Genomic DNA, 17660 nt, shown 5'->3' with positions numbered 1-17660 from the left:
GGGCACCTGCGAGTATAGGGAATAAAAGAACAAACTACATTCCCTTGATTCACCCAGTTTTTTAAAAAAATGCCTACATTTAAAAATGGGAATGTTAACATAACTTTATCGGTAGCAAAAACAAATATACAAAATTAAAATGGCATTCCAACCCCTCTTCCAAGTAATTTTCCACTGAAAATTGAATCTGAACCTGAGTTCAAAGGACTTTTTTTTTTTTACCTTTTCTGGTGATAATGCATTTTTATGACAAATATTTGTTTGTGACTGGTAGAATCAGTTGTGGGGTGCTTTGATCCTTTGCACTCTAATTTAATGTCCTTTATAAGCCTATTTATTCCTGGTTAATGTTTCTAAGTTATTCTCAAAGCCTGCCATGATTTTGTGACATTTTGGTTGGTCCTGTTGCCCAATTATGAAGTTTGGATTTTCCTCTTCTCATGGGCCAACACAGCTACATTTCCATTTTGAGATATAACAGGCTGTTGTAGAATTTCCTTTTGTTTCCCATTCTCAGGAAAGCAATAAATGTCAGCTGAATAAAGCCAGGTACTAAAAATATTCTTTATACATATTTCTTATGGATTCAGCTGTTAGGAAACAACACCAAAGAGTCCCATGACAGCTTAAAGGTGAACAGGCCTAAGCTTTTGCTCACTAGAGATTTTAGGTTACAATCCTAACCTTACATGGTAAAAAGCCCCAGGAATTCAATAGGACTTACTTGTGAGTAGACAAGGTTTGCTGCCTTAAGGCAATGGAAGTTTATGCCATAATCAATTTGTTACTCTTGTTGTCTTTGCTGAAGAAGACTACTCCTCTGGCAATTGTTACAGATCTTAGAAAGGGATGCAAAGATCAAATAAACTGAAATCTATATGTGTTTTCTGTTAAAAATTGCTCCCCTCCTTGGTTTTAATATCACAGAACTATAGAATTGAGCCATCAGTTATTTGTCCCAGAAACAGAAACCAAACCTCAGCACACCACTTTCAGGAACCATTGAATGATCACTCTGCCAAACAAATCAGTTAACTTGGTTGGACATGGGTGTATTTTTTTATTTATTTATTGTCCTTGTGGCCCACTTTCAGAACAAGTCTTTATAATGATTATTAGCATCTGATTGATGTAGGAAAAATCCTACTCTAGCTGATGCTACAGCATGTAAGCCATTTCCTCCAAAGCCCAGTGCTTAAAAGTTATGTTTTCATCTGGTTATCTTTCAAGGCAACCTGGGTGGTCACAAAAAGCACTTGACATCTTGATGCACTTCAGCAGTTTTACATATACACAAGCTCTGTAGGAAAATAAATTTGTCATTCGTCACCACATATGTTGATCTAGGGAGTGAGGCTCTTTCGACTCCAGCTCCTGTGCAGCTCAGATCGCTCTCTCTCCACTTCCTTTAGCATTTAGCATCTTATTCTTTTCATAGCGTGAAAGAAAATTTTCCTCAAAAACAATGACTTTTGTACACACACACACACACACACACACACACAATGTTAAAGTTTAGCAGGATGTGCTTCTCATATGTGATAATTATTATTTTTATTTAAATAGTATTAAAAATAAATAAAAAGAAAAAGAAATTCTTCTTAGTGGCCTTCAGCATGAGCCAAACATTTAATCTAATCTGTTATCGCTGCTCAGCAGGCAGTCTTGGCAACTCTGATCTATTCTGCTTTGCTTTGGGGAATGCAATAAAGAGCAAAGAACAGCTGCTTTAGGAAAGTCTTAGAAACGTCTCTGTAGTTTACAAAGACAATAATAATATTTTCATATTTGAATGAGTTTAGATACATGTTAAACCACACCAAAGGGGAAAATCAAGCCTTTTCAAAATGTTTTCTCAAGTCAAAGAACACTACAAAAATGTTCTGCATCCCTGAGAGTTAAAAGAAATCAAGAACATTGTACACAAATATTCTTTTGAAAAGCCTTTTTTCCAAAAGTGCTTCACATTCGCCTATGCCTTGTTTTAACTCTTACTATTTATGCAACTTTTTTAAAAAGCTGCACAAATTTCATAAATAATTATTATACAAGTTAAGGTGTGATAGAGTTGCACCCGCTAATTTCTTCTACTCTTCACATTACAGTGATTGCATTCAGATGAAATACCAAACCATAGTTTGGCTATAGATAGATGGGCAGAGCTAAGGAGAGTCGAGAATCAAGCTTGAGCTATCCTCCCTCATGTGCTAAGGATTTTAAAGTTGATTTCCTGTTTGTCAACAAACCATCGTTTCCCATTGTGTCCAAGTGCAGTGTACTATGGTTTGCTCCAATGACAGTTTGCTCTTAAACCAAGATCCCAAATCACAGTTTGATCCTAGTTTAAGAGCAAACTATGATTTGAGCAAAATATATTCATTGCTTTTGGATCTAAGAGGAAGTCACTTAAGAATCCTCAGAGGAAGGATGGAGAACACAAGGCTGAGACTCAGTTTTACACAGTTCTGCTTGTGCACATTAGTGCCAAACCATGGCATTAAGAGTCTTACTGCCTCAGCTTTCTTATACAACAACATAATTTACACTTTTAAGGTAAACATGGAAAGAGATAATGCAAGGAAAAACAGCTTTGCAATTATATAGTCACAACTTTGTATTTCAAAAGGTGGTACAATATCAGAGAGCAGGACACAGTTCATTTTGTTGATAGAGATAGACAGAAACATTTTAAAAAGCAACAAGTAGTGTCTGTGGCCCAGGCAAATTAATTCTCATAAATTTAAATGGAAGGCATTTAAGCACTGTGGAACAATCACAGTGGGAATTAAAAGTGTCTGTCTTTGGCTGCACTGTGCTCATAATCCTTTGCTAGGGGACAGTAGCATATATGTAAAGTAAACAAAAAAAGCAGAATAATTTATGATAATTAGGTTAAAGTTGGAGCAGCTGGAGGATAAGACACCCTGTACAAAACATTTGATAGTACAGAGAAAGGTGATAGTAGACTACAGGGACAATCCAGAGAAAGTTGAGTGTTCCCAAAACCCATTGGTGTCAAATGACTTAAGCACAATGTAAATTTATCTGGATTGTGTCCCATGTATGGTCACCATAGATCTCATGGCCTAGATTCTCTTCTCTATTACATAATACATTAAGAATAACATTTACTATGCTGTGGTCTCATATGTTTATCAAACGCCACTATTTTGCCCAATGTGTTTAGCAACACCATGGAACTGGTCCAAATCCTACAAATATGTTGAAGGTTTGCTTTAGTCCTCTAGATATGTTTAACTTCTATTACAACAAAATCAGCTTTCTTAAAAGGACAACAAACTTTCTAAAAAATGAAGTAGACATCTCATGTAGTCTTCTGAGTCCATATTTGTATTTCAATATTTCAAGTGAATATTTCTTGTAAACATTTCTGAGGCATCAGGCATTTTGGGGCTCCTCGCTGACTATTCCACCTGAGGCTGCCTGTGACCTCTGATATGGCCCTTTTAGCACAGTGCTTCAAAGAGGACAGGACATCAACTTCCTTTATTGCTACCTGGCACTCTCCTGTTTCTTTGCTTGCCTTTCCTTTGATCCTCTATTTGGACTGAGGGGTTTTCCCTGGTCTTCCATTTCTCCCTATGGCTGGGATTACTTTCCTCTGTGACTTCGTTTGAAACATTCCTGAAAACCCAACCTTTTTTATTGGTCTTCCTCCCTTACTGCTTTTCTGGGTGTGTCTTTGTTGTTGTTTGTTTTTTACAATTTTTTAAAGTATGATAATAATACTAAACTTACATCAACAGTTTCTCCCATATACCATTTCAACATTTTGCATATTTTTTCTATGTCCCCTTCCCCAATGGCTTGTCAATATTTAGGCTGAATGTCTTTGGGCAGCTTTCAATTGCAACTAAATGCTTAGTTTATTTTAAGTGCTATACAAAATAATAAATGTTGTGATGATGATGATGATAACTCCACTTTGAATCCAAATTATAGTGTCGAATCGAAAGAACCATGAGTAAAAAATAAAAAATCCACTAATGCTATTTTGTAAACAGTGCTGTAGTTGGTTAGGTTCGATAGCAGTTCCCATTCTTCTGCTTGTGCACAAGAATATAGGAAGATGTCTTATAATGAGTCAGATCTCTGGCCCATTCAGCTCAGTATGGTCTGCACTAAGTAGTGACAGCTCCTCAGGGTTTCAGTCAGGAGTCTTTCCCAGCCCTACCAGAAGATTGAACCTGGAACCTTTTGCATGCAAAACATTAAGCAGTGACCCTTTTATAGTATCTGCAGATGCAGGAGAATAGTTTCAGATTTAGTTCCACTTTTCTGACACACAACACTCCAGCGAAAGGTATAAATCAGGCCTCTTCTCCATGAGAGATCCTCAGAAGAGAAATAATAATGCACATTCTGAGGCTGTTCATTTGCACACAGGTGTGATGCTTCAAGCCGGAAGCAAGTTGTAAGTTAGGTGCTGGTCTCTGCCTTCTCTGGGAACACCCACTGGGAGCTCTCCCAGGTCCTGCAGAGCCTGTGCTCAATCCTGATTTACCAGAGTTTGCACTCTGGACCTGTTGCCTCGAGACTAAGCAACTGGATAAAGGGCAGTGCCCAAGAGTTATGGCTTAGCGTCCCATGGGGAGAACAGGACAAACTGTACACTATGCCAAGTTAACATAATGAATTTTAAGGAAAAAAAACACTTAACTGTAGATGATCTGATTATCTAAATCAAATTGTAAGACCCCTGAACAGCATTTTCTGAATAAAACACATTAGGATACACATAGGATGCTTTGCACAATGTGTTAGCAATAAAAGGTATACACAATTATAATACGTTACTATTTACAATGTTGATTTACCTGGTATGTGACCTCTGCAAGTGTAATAGAATTCTTTACAATAGTCCTTGCACAGGAAAGGAAGGACTAGTTCTCTTCCCAATGCCTCCTTCTCAGTTGAGTGGAACAGATTCTGAGCATTCGGCGAACAGTGTGCACATTTGATTTCCTGCAGCATCTTCACACATTCTGTGTTGTTGGTAACTGAAAAGATCTGCAAGCCACAAACCAGAGAAATATAAGCTTTCCCGCCTCCTGCAAAAAGGCCTGTGAACTAATGCAAATATCTGATGCCAGTTTAAGCAGGGCAGTTATACAGGAATACATGTAAAAGCAGCAATGTCACAGGCAAACACACATAAGTCTAAGCGACCGAGCACCCATAATTCACCAGTATTTTTAGCACGAGTCTGTGCAGTTTTTCTGCAGCCCTGAAAGCCAATCGGTTTAGTCAAAAGCCAACTCATTGCCAGCTCTAGAATGGGATTGCTTAATTATCACTGGCCCCATATCATCTTATGAAGTTGATCTACAGCACAGTAGAAACCACATTCATCAACAAAAATATGAGTATTTTTGCTTTTAACATTTGGAACACTATCTGAATGAATGCACAATGTATAATGAAAAGTCACTGAAACTTGTCATAATTAAATTCATAGTTGAATAGAAATAGAGAACCTCAGTCTTAATGACTAAACTTTCCCTTTTGCCAGCAACACATCCATAGAACTGGCCACATCCTGCTTTGGTTTTCATTCCAATCTGATCAACGTCGGGATACTAAACAGAGAAGCTCATGAAGGTGGTAGTGGTAGCTGGCTACTGCGTTTCTGGTAAGTACAACAGCTGTTGGCTTATATGGTTTAGATTGTTTGGCATAGTGATTTCACCAAATCTCATATTTCCTGTCCCGTCAGTATGAAACTTGGGGGCTCATAATGTTTCAAATATGGAAACATAATTTTTCTCCAGTTTAGTTTTCAATACAAACTGGTGAACAATTTAGTTTATTTTCACCTTTCCATGGTCATCTAAATCCTCTCTCCCGTCCCTCCCTCTCCCATGCATGAAAGTCCTCTGTGATATACTTACACGACACACTCCATACCAGGGATGGTCAACAGGAAGCCCTCAGTCTATGTTAAGATCTATTAATCTAGTCAACAGATTTTTCTAAAAGAGGATTGTAAAATATTGCCAGCAGTTGCATTTGAAATGAAAAGAGTTATCAAAAGGTCTTTCCTTGTGTTTTTGTGTGTGTGTGTGTGTGTGTGAGAGAGAGAGAGAGAGAGAGAGAGAGAGAGAGTGAGTGAGTGCATGAATGTGATTCCAGACTTTAATGTTCCAACACTCTTTGGATTTTGTGTGTGCCATAACAGGGAAATCCTTCCTCCTAGATGACACCAACTTTATTAAATGACCCCATCCCTCATAAGAGAGATTTTCCGCCTGTAGGCCACTATCTGGAGAATATTATGGCTCCCCCAAGAATATAGAAATTGGCCAGTAAACCCTTTTGCATTGAAAAGCCCTACAGTCAAAAAGCAACTGCATTTATACGTATATAAAAAAGACATGACAATATTTCACTCCTTGCATGTTCCCATTTATTTGTAACTTACTACCTGAAAGTCAAATGCAATATTTATTTCAGCATGCATATGGATGTCTTTTTATATTTTTTTCCAGATTTTTAAAAATATAATATGGATAATCTCCCAGCCACATTCTGCATTCTGGGAGATTTTACAACCTAGAATCAATTTGATATTCAACACTTAACAATGTTATTCAGACCATGGAGTATGTGGGATATGTGGTGTTTCAGTCTCTGTAACGTCATACTGAGCAGTTCTTTTGGAAAGAGTACAGTAATTTTTCGCTACATTGCTCCATTCATTCTGCTTGAATTAAACATTTTCTATGCCAAATCCAGCTCTATTACTTAATTCAATTTGGAGTCAGCCCATAATTAGTGTATATTGTATCATGGCTCTTCTGAGACACCACAGTACTGTAAAAAAGTTTGGAGTCATCACATTTATTGGCTTGGTGGCAATCACATAAAACTTGGGAGTCAAATTAGATCAGAGAGAGTGTTTCATCGTGCTAAGTGATCTGTCAGTGGTTTCATTACACTTGTGCCAGTGAAATGCACTCAATTCACTGGAACTGTCTTAGCAAAAAAACCCACCTAAATTTAACCATATGATATTTTAAACGACCTGCAAGCATATTTTTCAAGATAGCCTGCACTTGTGAAGCACTGACAATTCAGAAAATTGTACAGTACTCTCCTTTAGCTCTATTATACACTGTTAATTGTTTAAATCCCCCCGTGTGGCAACTGTCTCAGCACTAGATTTTGGCATCTCAAAGCGAAGATGGACCTTCATTCTTAAGGTCTTAAAGGGTATGTCCAAATGGAAGCTTTCTGCACTTCCAATTCAGCAGCACAGTACACAACTTCTTTTCCTGCTTGGCAGGGGGTTGGACTCGATGGCCCTTGTGGTCTATTCAAACTCTATGATTCTATTCTATGATTCCTGGGACAAATGACTGCTACATCTTCCATGGAGGTGGAGGTGGCACCACTGCCAATGAAAGAACTGGAAGTGATGGAAGCAGCCCAGATAAGGGATAAAGAGCATGATGAGGAGAAGGTAGCACTGAGTTGTTGGTAACTGCCTGAATGCATCACCTGATGTCACCAGGCCTGAAAAGAAGCCGCAGCTTGGAAAAAGGAAGCTAAAACTGTTTGAGTCTAGCAGGAAGCCATAACCAGGAGAAAGACACATAGTATGCTGAGATGAAGGGGTACAGATTTTTTTATGTTAGTTTGACCACAGAGAAAAGAAAAATGCAGACTAGGCCAGGCAAAAGAAGTCCACAAATAAAACTCAAAAGATGGACAACTTATTACTCATTAATTAAGAGATTGCCTTATCCCTTATATACCCAGTAGATCATTGCAGTCTGTGGGAGAGATTCTCTTTCAAGTTCCAACGATCTTAGAAGCCTTTTCCACAGTAAGTCAGAACAGGGGTTTTTGTGTGTGGCTCCCCTATTCTGTGGAACAGTGTTCCTCTCAAGAGGAGGCACTCATTATCTGCATTTGCAGACAACTGAATTTGTTTATCCGATAAACTTTCCCAGCTTGGATGAAAATGCCTCTGCCATGGGTCTCTACTTATGTAGATATAAACTTTTAGATTTATATCCAGTTATTTACTGTGTTGTTTTTGGCTGTGTTTTATTGCATTTTGTACATCATGTTAGGATGTGTATGTATGTGTAGAATATGATTAATAAATTATAAAATTAACATTACACATAGTTTCCTGATGGGCTGTGCATAGCTCAAGTTTTACCAAGAGGTAACTGCTGTGTTTTCTTCTAGGCAGCTGCAAGATTTAAGCAGCTGTTGGAGGTAATTCAGTAGAATATTCAAGCTCTGAGCTAATTCTCATGGAACTCCCCTCCTAGGGTAATTCTAACAGCCTCCCTTCTGATTTCTGCAGACAAGTAAAAACACTGTTGTTTAAAAAACAACAAAGAACATTGTGGTACCTTAGAGGCTAACAAATTTATTAAGGCATAAACCTTTGTAGATTACAGTCCACTTTATCAGGTGCCTGAATTTACAGGTATATACATACACAGGGAGAGGATACTGTAAACAGGGAAATGAAATGCAGAAAAAGAATACAGACAGTGATAATTACATAATAAAGAGTGGTAATTCACAAAGCAGTTGTTAATAACACAGACATCCTAACTTTGGTAAGACAATTATCACATACAATGCACTAAAATATTTTGCTTCAAAGGAAATTTGATCAATCTGATGAAGTGGGCTGTAGCCCATGGAATATTGTGCTGTAACAGATCTGTTAGTCATTAAGGTGCCACAATAAATAGCATTGGCAATTAAATTGACCACTGCAGTATCCCTCATAGGAAGGACCATGGGGTTAAACAACATCCCCAAGCACCAGTCTCTGAAGATGACCATCCATGAAGGACTGAAACCACTGTAAAGTGGTACCACCCACTTCCAACTCAGACAAATGCTCCAGAAGGATACTATGGACAATGATATCAAAAGTCTCTGGGATATCAAGGAGAATAAATAGCATCATACTCTGCCTGTCTCTCAACATACAGGGCAACCAAGGCAGTTTGCATGCTAAAGCCAGGCCTAAACTCCAATTGAAATGGATCCAGACAACCAGTCTCACCCAATAGAGCCTGGATCTGGTTAGCAGCAACTTACTCAATGTTGCTCAAGAAGGGGACAGTAGCAGTCAATAGTTGTTTAAATTCTCTGAATCCTGGGAGCATTTCTTAAGTCTAATGTCTTCCTTTAAGCAGTTAGGGATAACTCCCTCCTACGCAGAGATGCTAATCACCTCCCTGGCTGAGCTAGCCACCCACTCTTTACTTAGTTTTCATTAGCCATGAAGGGCAAGGGTCAAGAGCAAATGTGGTCACCTATGCAGATCCAACAATTTTGTCCATATTCTCAAGCCATATCAGCTTAACAAAACAGGACATGATAGCGTTCTGGATATCTGTTGAGAGTCGCCTGCTGCAGTGAAAGGCATGGTGGATACAAGGGACAGGGACATGGTTGGCGCTGTGGTCTGAACCACGAAGCTTCTTGGGCTTGCCGATCATAAGGTTGGCAGTTTGAATCCACGTGATGGAGTGAGCTCCTGCTTTGTCCCAGCTCCTGCCAACCTAGCAGATTGAAAGCATACCAGAGCGAGTAGATAAATAGGTACTGCTGTGGCAGGAAGGTAAACAGTGTTTCTGTGTGCTCTGGCGTTTGTCACGGTGTTTTGTGACCCAGAAAGCTGTCTGTGGACAAACGCTGGCTCCCTTAGCCTGAAAGTGGAGAAGAATGCTGCACCCCATGTTGAATTTGACTGGATTTAACCATGCAGGGATACTTTACCTTACTTGGATACAAGGGATTTTATCCCCAAAATGCTTTACAAAAGTCACGATGAATCACATTGGTTCATCCACCTCCTTTGGGCTGAGTATAAAAGGCTCCATGCTACCCAAAAAGCTCTGTTGTGTGGCATAGTGAGGATGCAATGGAGGCAGCAAAGTGCTTCTTCATTATATTCACTGCTATTGAGGAGACTCAATAATGAACACTCACTAGCGTTCAGTTGCATTCATCTGGATTTTTCTTCTACGTGTACTCAAGCTGTTTCATTGCTCTAAGCTCTGGTGATACCAAGAAGTCAATTTGGCTCTACCAAACAGGACAGGGTGCTCAAGGGCAACCATAGTTCACATCATCCACCTAGTCCACAGGTTAACCAGGATTTTGACAGCAGTATCTCCCAGAGTAGCCTGGAACCCAATTGGATTCATCAGCCTCTAAATGGCAGACGATTCTAATAGGTCTCCAGCTGCTGAAGAGGGAGAAAGCAGCTGAATACCTAAATCTGAACAGAAAATTATAAGACTATGACAAGCAACTGAAGTTAAACCCCCCCCCCCACTTTCAGATCACCCTCTTCCCAGCTGGTGGACCAGATCCAGAGTGTGGTCTGCCATATGCATTAGGCTGATAGCACCCCATGGTTATTGTGACCATAGAAGTTCTGAGGCATCCAAGATTTAGTGGCCTCAACATGAATGTTGAAGTCCCCTAGGATCAACAGCCCGGGGTGGGGGTGGGACAACACTACTTCCAAGACCGCTTCTGTTAGCTCAGGCAGAAAGACTGCTGGGCGGCAACCTGGATGGTAAACTAGAAGAATCCCTAATCTGTTCCAATTGCCCAATAAAAGGCACAGACACACTAGATTCCCACTCAAGAAAACAGGAAGCCTGGAGAGAGAGAGATCCAATTTCTACTGTCACAGCAACCCCTCTTCCCTGACCCCCAAGTTTGCCCTGACACTGTACCAAGAACCCAGGTAAGCAAAGGTGGGTAAGATCAGTTAAACTCAGCAAGTACTGGTAATACAAGCCAGGTCAGCTTCACCATTCACAATTTGTGAATGAGGGAGATTTTACAGTGGTACTTAATTTGTTCCGGAGGTCCGTTCCTAATCTGAATCTGTTCTTAACCTGAAGCACCACTTTAGCTAATGGGGCCTCCTGCTGCCACTGCGCTGCTGGAGCACAATTTCTGTTCTCATCCTGAAGCAAAGTTCTTAACCCGAGGTAATATTTCTGGGTTAGCAGAGTCTGTAACCTGAAGCAGTGGTACCTGAGGTACCACTGTATTTAAAACTGACCTGGTACTTAATAATAGCATCTGAGGGCTGGCTGATAAGAACAACCACAATTACTCTGGCAAGAGAAGAAGCTGGCACAGCCACCAACTCTCTGTGTCAAGTGCCCCTTACTTGGCATGACCCTTCTCTCACACCATACTTCGTCACTGCAACTGGGGCCTGCTGAGCTCTCCCCAACTGATCCTACTGCAGACACATATCAAAAATCATCAACCCAAGACTCAAAAGAAAAATAAGACCCCAGACTGTGCTTTTAAATTTTAACTGGGCAAAACAGCCAATGTCACAGAATAAAAGGCCCACATAAAGCCCCTCATTCAGTAGATTAATACCTACTGGTGGTGCCCCTTGCCCTTGAGTCCTCCCCAAAGTGGTGCCACCCACATCTGCCCAGCTCTTGCACTCCCAGCTCGCAGAACTCAAGCCCAAGCAGGGCTTCCAACCAAAGCAGCAAGGGATGGCCTGACAGTGGAAGGCCAACATTGTTGAGCATGAGAGAGAGGAGAAGCAGAGCAGCTACAGAGCAGCGGTTGGGCAAGGAAGGCCCACAAGCAATTTGGTAGTTGCAGCTGCTGCGTCCTGCAAAAATTCGGACTACTGTACTGCACATAAAATGAACAAAAGCTGACTAGGATGTAATTTTTGTGTCCTCTTTTTAAATATCTCTCACTACATTACTTTCTTCCCTTTTTACTACAGTATTTAAGGCTCTTGGGACACTGGGATTCCTCTCTCACAGGCCTTGAGCTGCTAAGCTGCCCCTGTTTGCCTCCTCCAAAAGCACAGGAAGCAGCTCTGTAGTGGGCACCCCTGGAATTTGACACTCCAGATTTGCCTAGTTTGCCTTTATGGTTGGATTGGCCCTATGAAATACACATTAAGGACACACTCACACAGGGACTTCCCTCACCTATGGTGGCACACACACACACACACACAGCATCAAAGGTGTGCCCAGAGAAACAGGCCTAATGGGGTGTGAGGAAGTCTCTATGTGAACATGCCCTACATGATCTTGTCTCTGTGTGGTATGTTACTTCATACTGCTCTCGTATTGCAGACTTAGCCTACTTTGCAATATATGAGTTCTGGTACACAGGAAATAGGCTTATACCAACTCAGCTTTATGCCAACCCAATACTGCCTACTCTTGAGTGGCAAGCTGCTCTTAGCCTGAGGCCATTCACATAATCTGTTACCTAATTCTTTTGACTAGGACCTTCTGCATGCCAAGCAGGTGTTCTACCACTGAGCCATGATTCCTTCTCAGATTACAGATCAGTTGCCTGAGATCCTGTTAACTGATGATGTCAGGGACCGGGACTTTCTGCATGCATCAGTTCCTATAGACCCTGTTTCACTCACTGGCAAAACTGTCATGGGCATGGCAAATGTGGATTAATCTGAATAAATGTGCCCCTCCCCCCAAATGTAAAATGTATCTTTAAGAATGAGCATACATTTTTAAAAAAAAATCAGATTTGTTATACTCAAATTAGTTTGCTGTTTCCAAAAGCCATATGTAGAACCATGAAATTATAGTGGCTTAAGTTTACAGTATGCTTACTAATTATTATGCCTACTGACTGATTCATAACATATGTTAACTCATCCTTTAATCTCTACCCAGGAAGCTGAAGCCAGGAGAAGACAGGTGAGATAAATATGCAGGGACTTGTAGTTTACAAAGTTGGGTTGGCACTATTAAGCTAAAGGTAAAAGGGAGCATAATTTCTTCTGATATAGGAGCATAATTTCTTCTGATTTTACAAGAGAATCTGGCCAACACAACTTGTACCATTTCACATGGGTGCAAGGAGGCAAGTCAGCAGAAAAATCATAGCATTCAGTTCTGATGTTAATATGAAGCAGTATTTGGTATAAAAGTAATTATTCCTGCGAACAGAATGCTTTCAAGATGGTTCAGCTGCTAGTTTCAGCATATGCTTCATTTGGTACTATAGTACTAGATTATGTCATTAAGGAGTTCAGTTTCAATTTTAGGACAATATGTAAATAGATCATTGTACCAAGGCAGCTGTTACAGGGACCCCAAGATGAGTTATTTGTTTAGTTGGATGTGTTCAACAATAGCTTTTGTTGAAGAAAGAGCCAGAGCAAACAAATGATTGTAAAAGGGCACACTTGAAAACAATTACTTTTCACCCATTCCCTGACAGCCTTGGCTGCGAAACCAACTAAGGTAGAGAAGATCACTGTGTTTGACAGCCTGTAAGAAAACTTAAAAAACAACAACAATGTACAAAACTTTAATATGTCATTATTTGCTTATGAATTTAGAAAATCAAATGGTAAACGGAGAATAATCCAGAGCACTAGAAGGTAGGGATAAAATGTCAATGACATCATGCAAACAAACAAAAAAAAAACCCCCAACAAAATAAAGATGATAAAGGGAGACTGTAATTTCATGTGTCTGTGCATTTTCTGTTGCAGCTTCGCACTACTTAAGAGGCTGGCAGCATTTCATTAGAAATACAGATCAATAATTTGATCATTAAATTGCCAGAAGGTTGACAAATGTAGTCTTAAACCAAGAGGCTTTTTGTGATTAGAAATGACTGCTGAGTGTGCTTCATTACTTTTAAAAACTGCTGAAACACTTCTTTCTTATCACGCTTACCCTTGTCTGTGGGTGAGTATATCATAAGTGCAGTGTCACAGCACAGCCATAGGGACGTACTTCCTGGAGCATTTCCAGAGCACCCTGTTCAGAGTCTGCTATCACTAAATCTACTAGACACATTTTGCATGGAAAGTCATCCATTATGTGTCACGTGAATCAGAAGTGGCAAACTTTCCAAGCACACTTACCTGAGAGTAAATCCCATTGAAATCAATGGGACTTGATTCTGAGTAAGCATGAATAGGCTTGCACTGCACATGAAAATGGGGGAAAAAAGCATATTTTTGTCCATCTGGTACACAGACGTGCAAAAATGTTTATTGCCAAGTTTTGTTTAAATGAATGATATGATATATATGGATATGACATAGCCTGAAATGATAGGTTGAGATGTACATTAAATCATGTCCTTCCAGTTAAAAGTGTTTTTAGATGTCACCAGCCACAAAAGAAAGAGTGCTAAGAAATCAAGTTCTGTAGCTGGGTAGAAATGCAACTATTGTGTAAAGTCTGTCTCACCTTTAATCCACCACAGAGAGCTTATTTATTACAGGGAGATTTCAGAGAGTCCATGCAGCAGATGCTGCTGCTCATTTCTAGATGTTACTAACAGGATAAACTAAGGACACCCCCCCCCTCCACGCTTGACTCTGGCATTTGTGGGTTTCAGTTAGAGACTTTAGGAGGTTATCTGAATGTAGTTAGTGTGTAGTTTAATGTGATTACCACACAGGAGCTTTGCTGACACTACCTCTGGCCAAACATGCGGAGAAAATATTCAACCAAACTCCTGCTGCATCTGGTAAGAATAGAGTTTCCTTTGCTGAAATCCCTGCAGCAAAGACAGCTCTCGCTCATCTGGGAACAGAGGCGATAGGACAAATGCTCTCTCAAAAGGCATGAGCATTTGGACAGAGCTGGGGACTGAAGGAGAATGATGTTCTCCAGTTTCACCCATTAGCGAACCAACCAACAAATACAATGGTGTTGTTGTTATTCTTTTGCCATAAGCAACAGGACTCTGTGTGTGGGCAGCAGTTTAGTGGGGAGGAGGATAAGTCGACCCCTTTTTGTCCTATTGATTTTTTCCCTATTTGCATGACTTGAGCAAATTAAATGATGCAATATGGCTTTTTGTTACAAAACAAAGTGAGAGATACCACCCAGACACATATGTTGATTCGTAGAAGCTGTTTACATGAGAATGGAGTGAAATCTACCGTGAACTGAGCATAAAAATTCGATTCAGGCTGGGTATTTTTTTTTTATTATGCTTGGGCCAGAAAGACTGAAACACAAGTTTTCCAAGACGCTCTCAGACCTTGACAACTGCAGTGTTGTAACGGAGGAATTCTTAATTAAACCTAAAAGCTGGAAGGGGGAGCAGGGGGAAAGAGGGGGCAGTGAGAAAGACACCTGATTGTTTATTTCACGTGCAGTGATTCTCAATGACATTTATTCATCACGTTTCCCTCCCTAGATCCAGCATTACACATTGCCCTTCTGATCGAAACAATAGCCTGAAAAACTTAGAGAACACCAACACGCTGGAACGCTGAAGAACAGCAGACCCCTGAACAGGCGCCCTTCTTATTCCAGGATGCCCAGGATTTTTCATTCATCCTCAGAATGCCATCAAGTCTAATGACGTTAAAACTGTCATGCTGCAAAAAAAGCAAATTCTCTCTCTCCCTCTCTCTTTCCACACACACACACAGTCCAGTAGATACCCTCCTTTTATCCCGTTTGAGAAAGATCCATTTGCAACGGCTCCAGTTTGTCGAGGAACAACTTCAGGGAATCCTCTCCCCCCCCCCTCCCCTTTTCTCTCCCCAGAGCAAGGGACCGACCTAATCGGTGGAAGAGCTCGTAAAAAGTTTGCAGCGTCCTGGCATCATCTGCTCTCCCAATCACCATCTGCTACCCGAAGTTTCCTGACCAAACATGTGGAGAGAATCGTACACACTTTTCTACCCTCAGAAAAAATAAACGGGGAAACCACCGCCACCTTAATTTACAGTCCCACGGCTGCCAGGGAGCGTTGACTGACTCCAAGAAAACCCTCCAGACTTTATTGGCAGCATCTCTGCCCCCCCCCCATCCCGTCCCATGTCTCATCCAGACCGGGACGAAAGTCTACCTGTTTTCTAACTCAGCTTCTTTCTGCTGTCTTCTAGATGGGACCACCTGACAATTGGGGCTTCCAGGGGCTGCAGCATCCCTTCAGTGTACAGTATAACACAAAATTTCCCAATTTTACCCCCCCCCCCAATAAATTGCTATCCTAGATTGTTAACCTGCGGTCAAGGTTTGGGTTTTTTTTGTACAAACTAATTATCTGCCCCGCGTCCAGATTTTGACATCGCCACTCTCTGAAGACCCAGCATCAGCGACCAACCAAAACCTTGTAACAAGTTTTCCAAGGACTGTTGTGCTTGAGGTACAACAGAAACCTGCAGGAACCAACACACCCACACACACACACCCGTGCTCCTGAAATTAGCACCCCATCCTAGAAGAGACGGAAAGGAAACAAGGGCACAACAGTATCAAAGGTGCCAGTATCCAAGAGGAACAACAGCGCTATCTTTCCTACACGTTTATGCACAAAACTAAGTCAAACTATACTTAATGGGGCTTACAGTGCGAGCCAATGGAAGTTCCCTTGCAAGAAAGTTCAACGGAGTTTATTCCCGGGCAAAAGTCCGTTTGGGATTGCAGCCCTCTCTCCTTTGCTAAGCCTGAGTTTGGGTTGATGAAAAAGATATGGGCTCCTTGGCCAACAGAAATCAGTCCAGGTGAAGATATCTACCTACCCCCCCCCTTTCTCCTCTACTGCTTCGTGCATCTGATGAAGCACCCAAGCTCAGGCCACCTTTGACACCTCCCCAGAGCTGCTGGCCTTCTCACCACCTTTGCAAGCCTGCTGAAGAGGAGAGAGACAAGACAGATACAGACCCACCTCTCCTTGGTTCTCCCCAAGGAGTCTCCTTCCACCCTCCCAGATCACGAGGAGGACCCCCCCAAAAAATCCTCCTCCTGCTGCTGCTGCTGCTCCTCAGGTGAGCCCCGGAGTGTGCAGCCCTCCCACCCGCAGCCGCGCGCCTCACCTTGTTCTCCACGTGCAGCGAGCCCTGGCTGTCCGCCCTGGGGCAGCAGGAGAGGCGAGGGTAGAAACCCCGGCACATGAGTTCCCCTCCGAGGGGCGGCTCCAGCAGCATCAGCCTCCTGTCTCGCTTCTTGAGGCGCCTGGGGGGGCTGCCGTTCAGGCACCTTCTCCTCTTGGCCCCCCCGCTCTCCCCAAAGCGGGCCTCCCCCTCGAAGAAGCAGAGGACCACGGCCACCAAGAGCAGCTTGAGCGGGAGCATCTTCAGAGCGACCATGCCTCCGCGAGCTTCGCTGGCAAATCCCAAGGCAAATCCAAGAGCGAGAGCTTTCCGTGTGGTGTGCGTGTGTGGGGGAAACCCCTTAGATCTGGGGGTGGAGGGGGGGGGGAGAGAAAGAGACAGAGATGATGGGGGGGGCGGAGGCCTCCAAGGAAGGAGCGAGTGATGTCTGAGGGACCAAAAAAAGAGCGGGGGGAGAGCGCACGTCGCGTGTGGTGTAAGGGGGGGGGGCGGCGGCGAGTGAAAGGTGCCGCGCAGTTTGCGCGGGGAAGTTTGCGCGAGGGCCGGTTTAGTTGGCGCGGCTGAGGCGTCGAAATTGCCGGCGCGAAGGGCTCCCGCGTTGGCGCGCGAAAGAGAAGACGAGGAGGAGGTGGTGGTGGTCGTGGCGGTGGCGGCGGCGGCAGCAGCAGCAGCAGCAAGTCCCTTCTGGTCGTTCCATAGAAAGGCGGCCGCAATTCAGCGAGGACAGCCTGGCTGGGGTGATGCCTCCTCTGCTGCTGCCGGCGGGAGCTGGAGCTCACTAGGGCTCTCATGTTTCGCT

The 17660-nt window shown here is 42.3% G+C and overlaps 2 protein-coding genes across 6 annotated transcripts in view; one reads left to right on the top strand and one right to left on the bottom strand.

The window, feature by feature from the left end:
- Window positions 1–5555, top strand: part of ANAPC10 (anaphase promoting complex subunit 10) — a 118737-nt gene extending 113182 nt beyond the window's left edge. Inside the window, exon 6 of the mRNA XM_083457642.1 lies at window positions 5534–5555. The gene's annotated coding sequence lies outside the window, so the exon portion shown is untranslated. The remainder of the gene's footprint in view (window positions 1–5533) is intronic.
- The window catches only part of HHIP (hedgehog interacting protein), a 73889-nt gene extending 56229 nt beyond the window's left edge, over window positions 1–17660 (bottom strand). For 3 of the 5 annotated variants that reach the window (XM_083457308.1, XM_083457309.1, XM_083457310.1), the window contains exons 1-2: window positions 16844–17659; window positions 4839–5031 (exon numbers count right to left, since the gene is read on the bottom strand). In XM_083457308.1, the coding sequence (XP_083313434.1) occupies window positions 4839–5031; window positions 16844–17116 (466 nt within the window). In that variant the 5' untranslated portion in view covers window positions 17117–17659. Of the gene's footprint in view, window positions 1–4838; window positions 5032–16843 lie in introns of all 5 variants that reach the window. The other 2 variants (XM_083457306.1, XM_083457307.1) reach the window with 1 other exon arrangement.

Source organism: Podarcis tiliguerta (genome assembly GCF_965153285.1).
Source record: "Podarcis tiliguerta genome assembly, chromosome: 9".
Classification (NCBI taxonomy): domain Eukaryota; kingdom Metazoa; phylum Chordata; class Lepidosauria; order Squamata; family Lacertidae; genus Podarcis; species Podarcis tiliguerta.
Note: the sequence above shows the minus strand (reverse complement) of the source record. Positions and strands in the feature narration are given on the sequence as shown.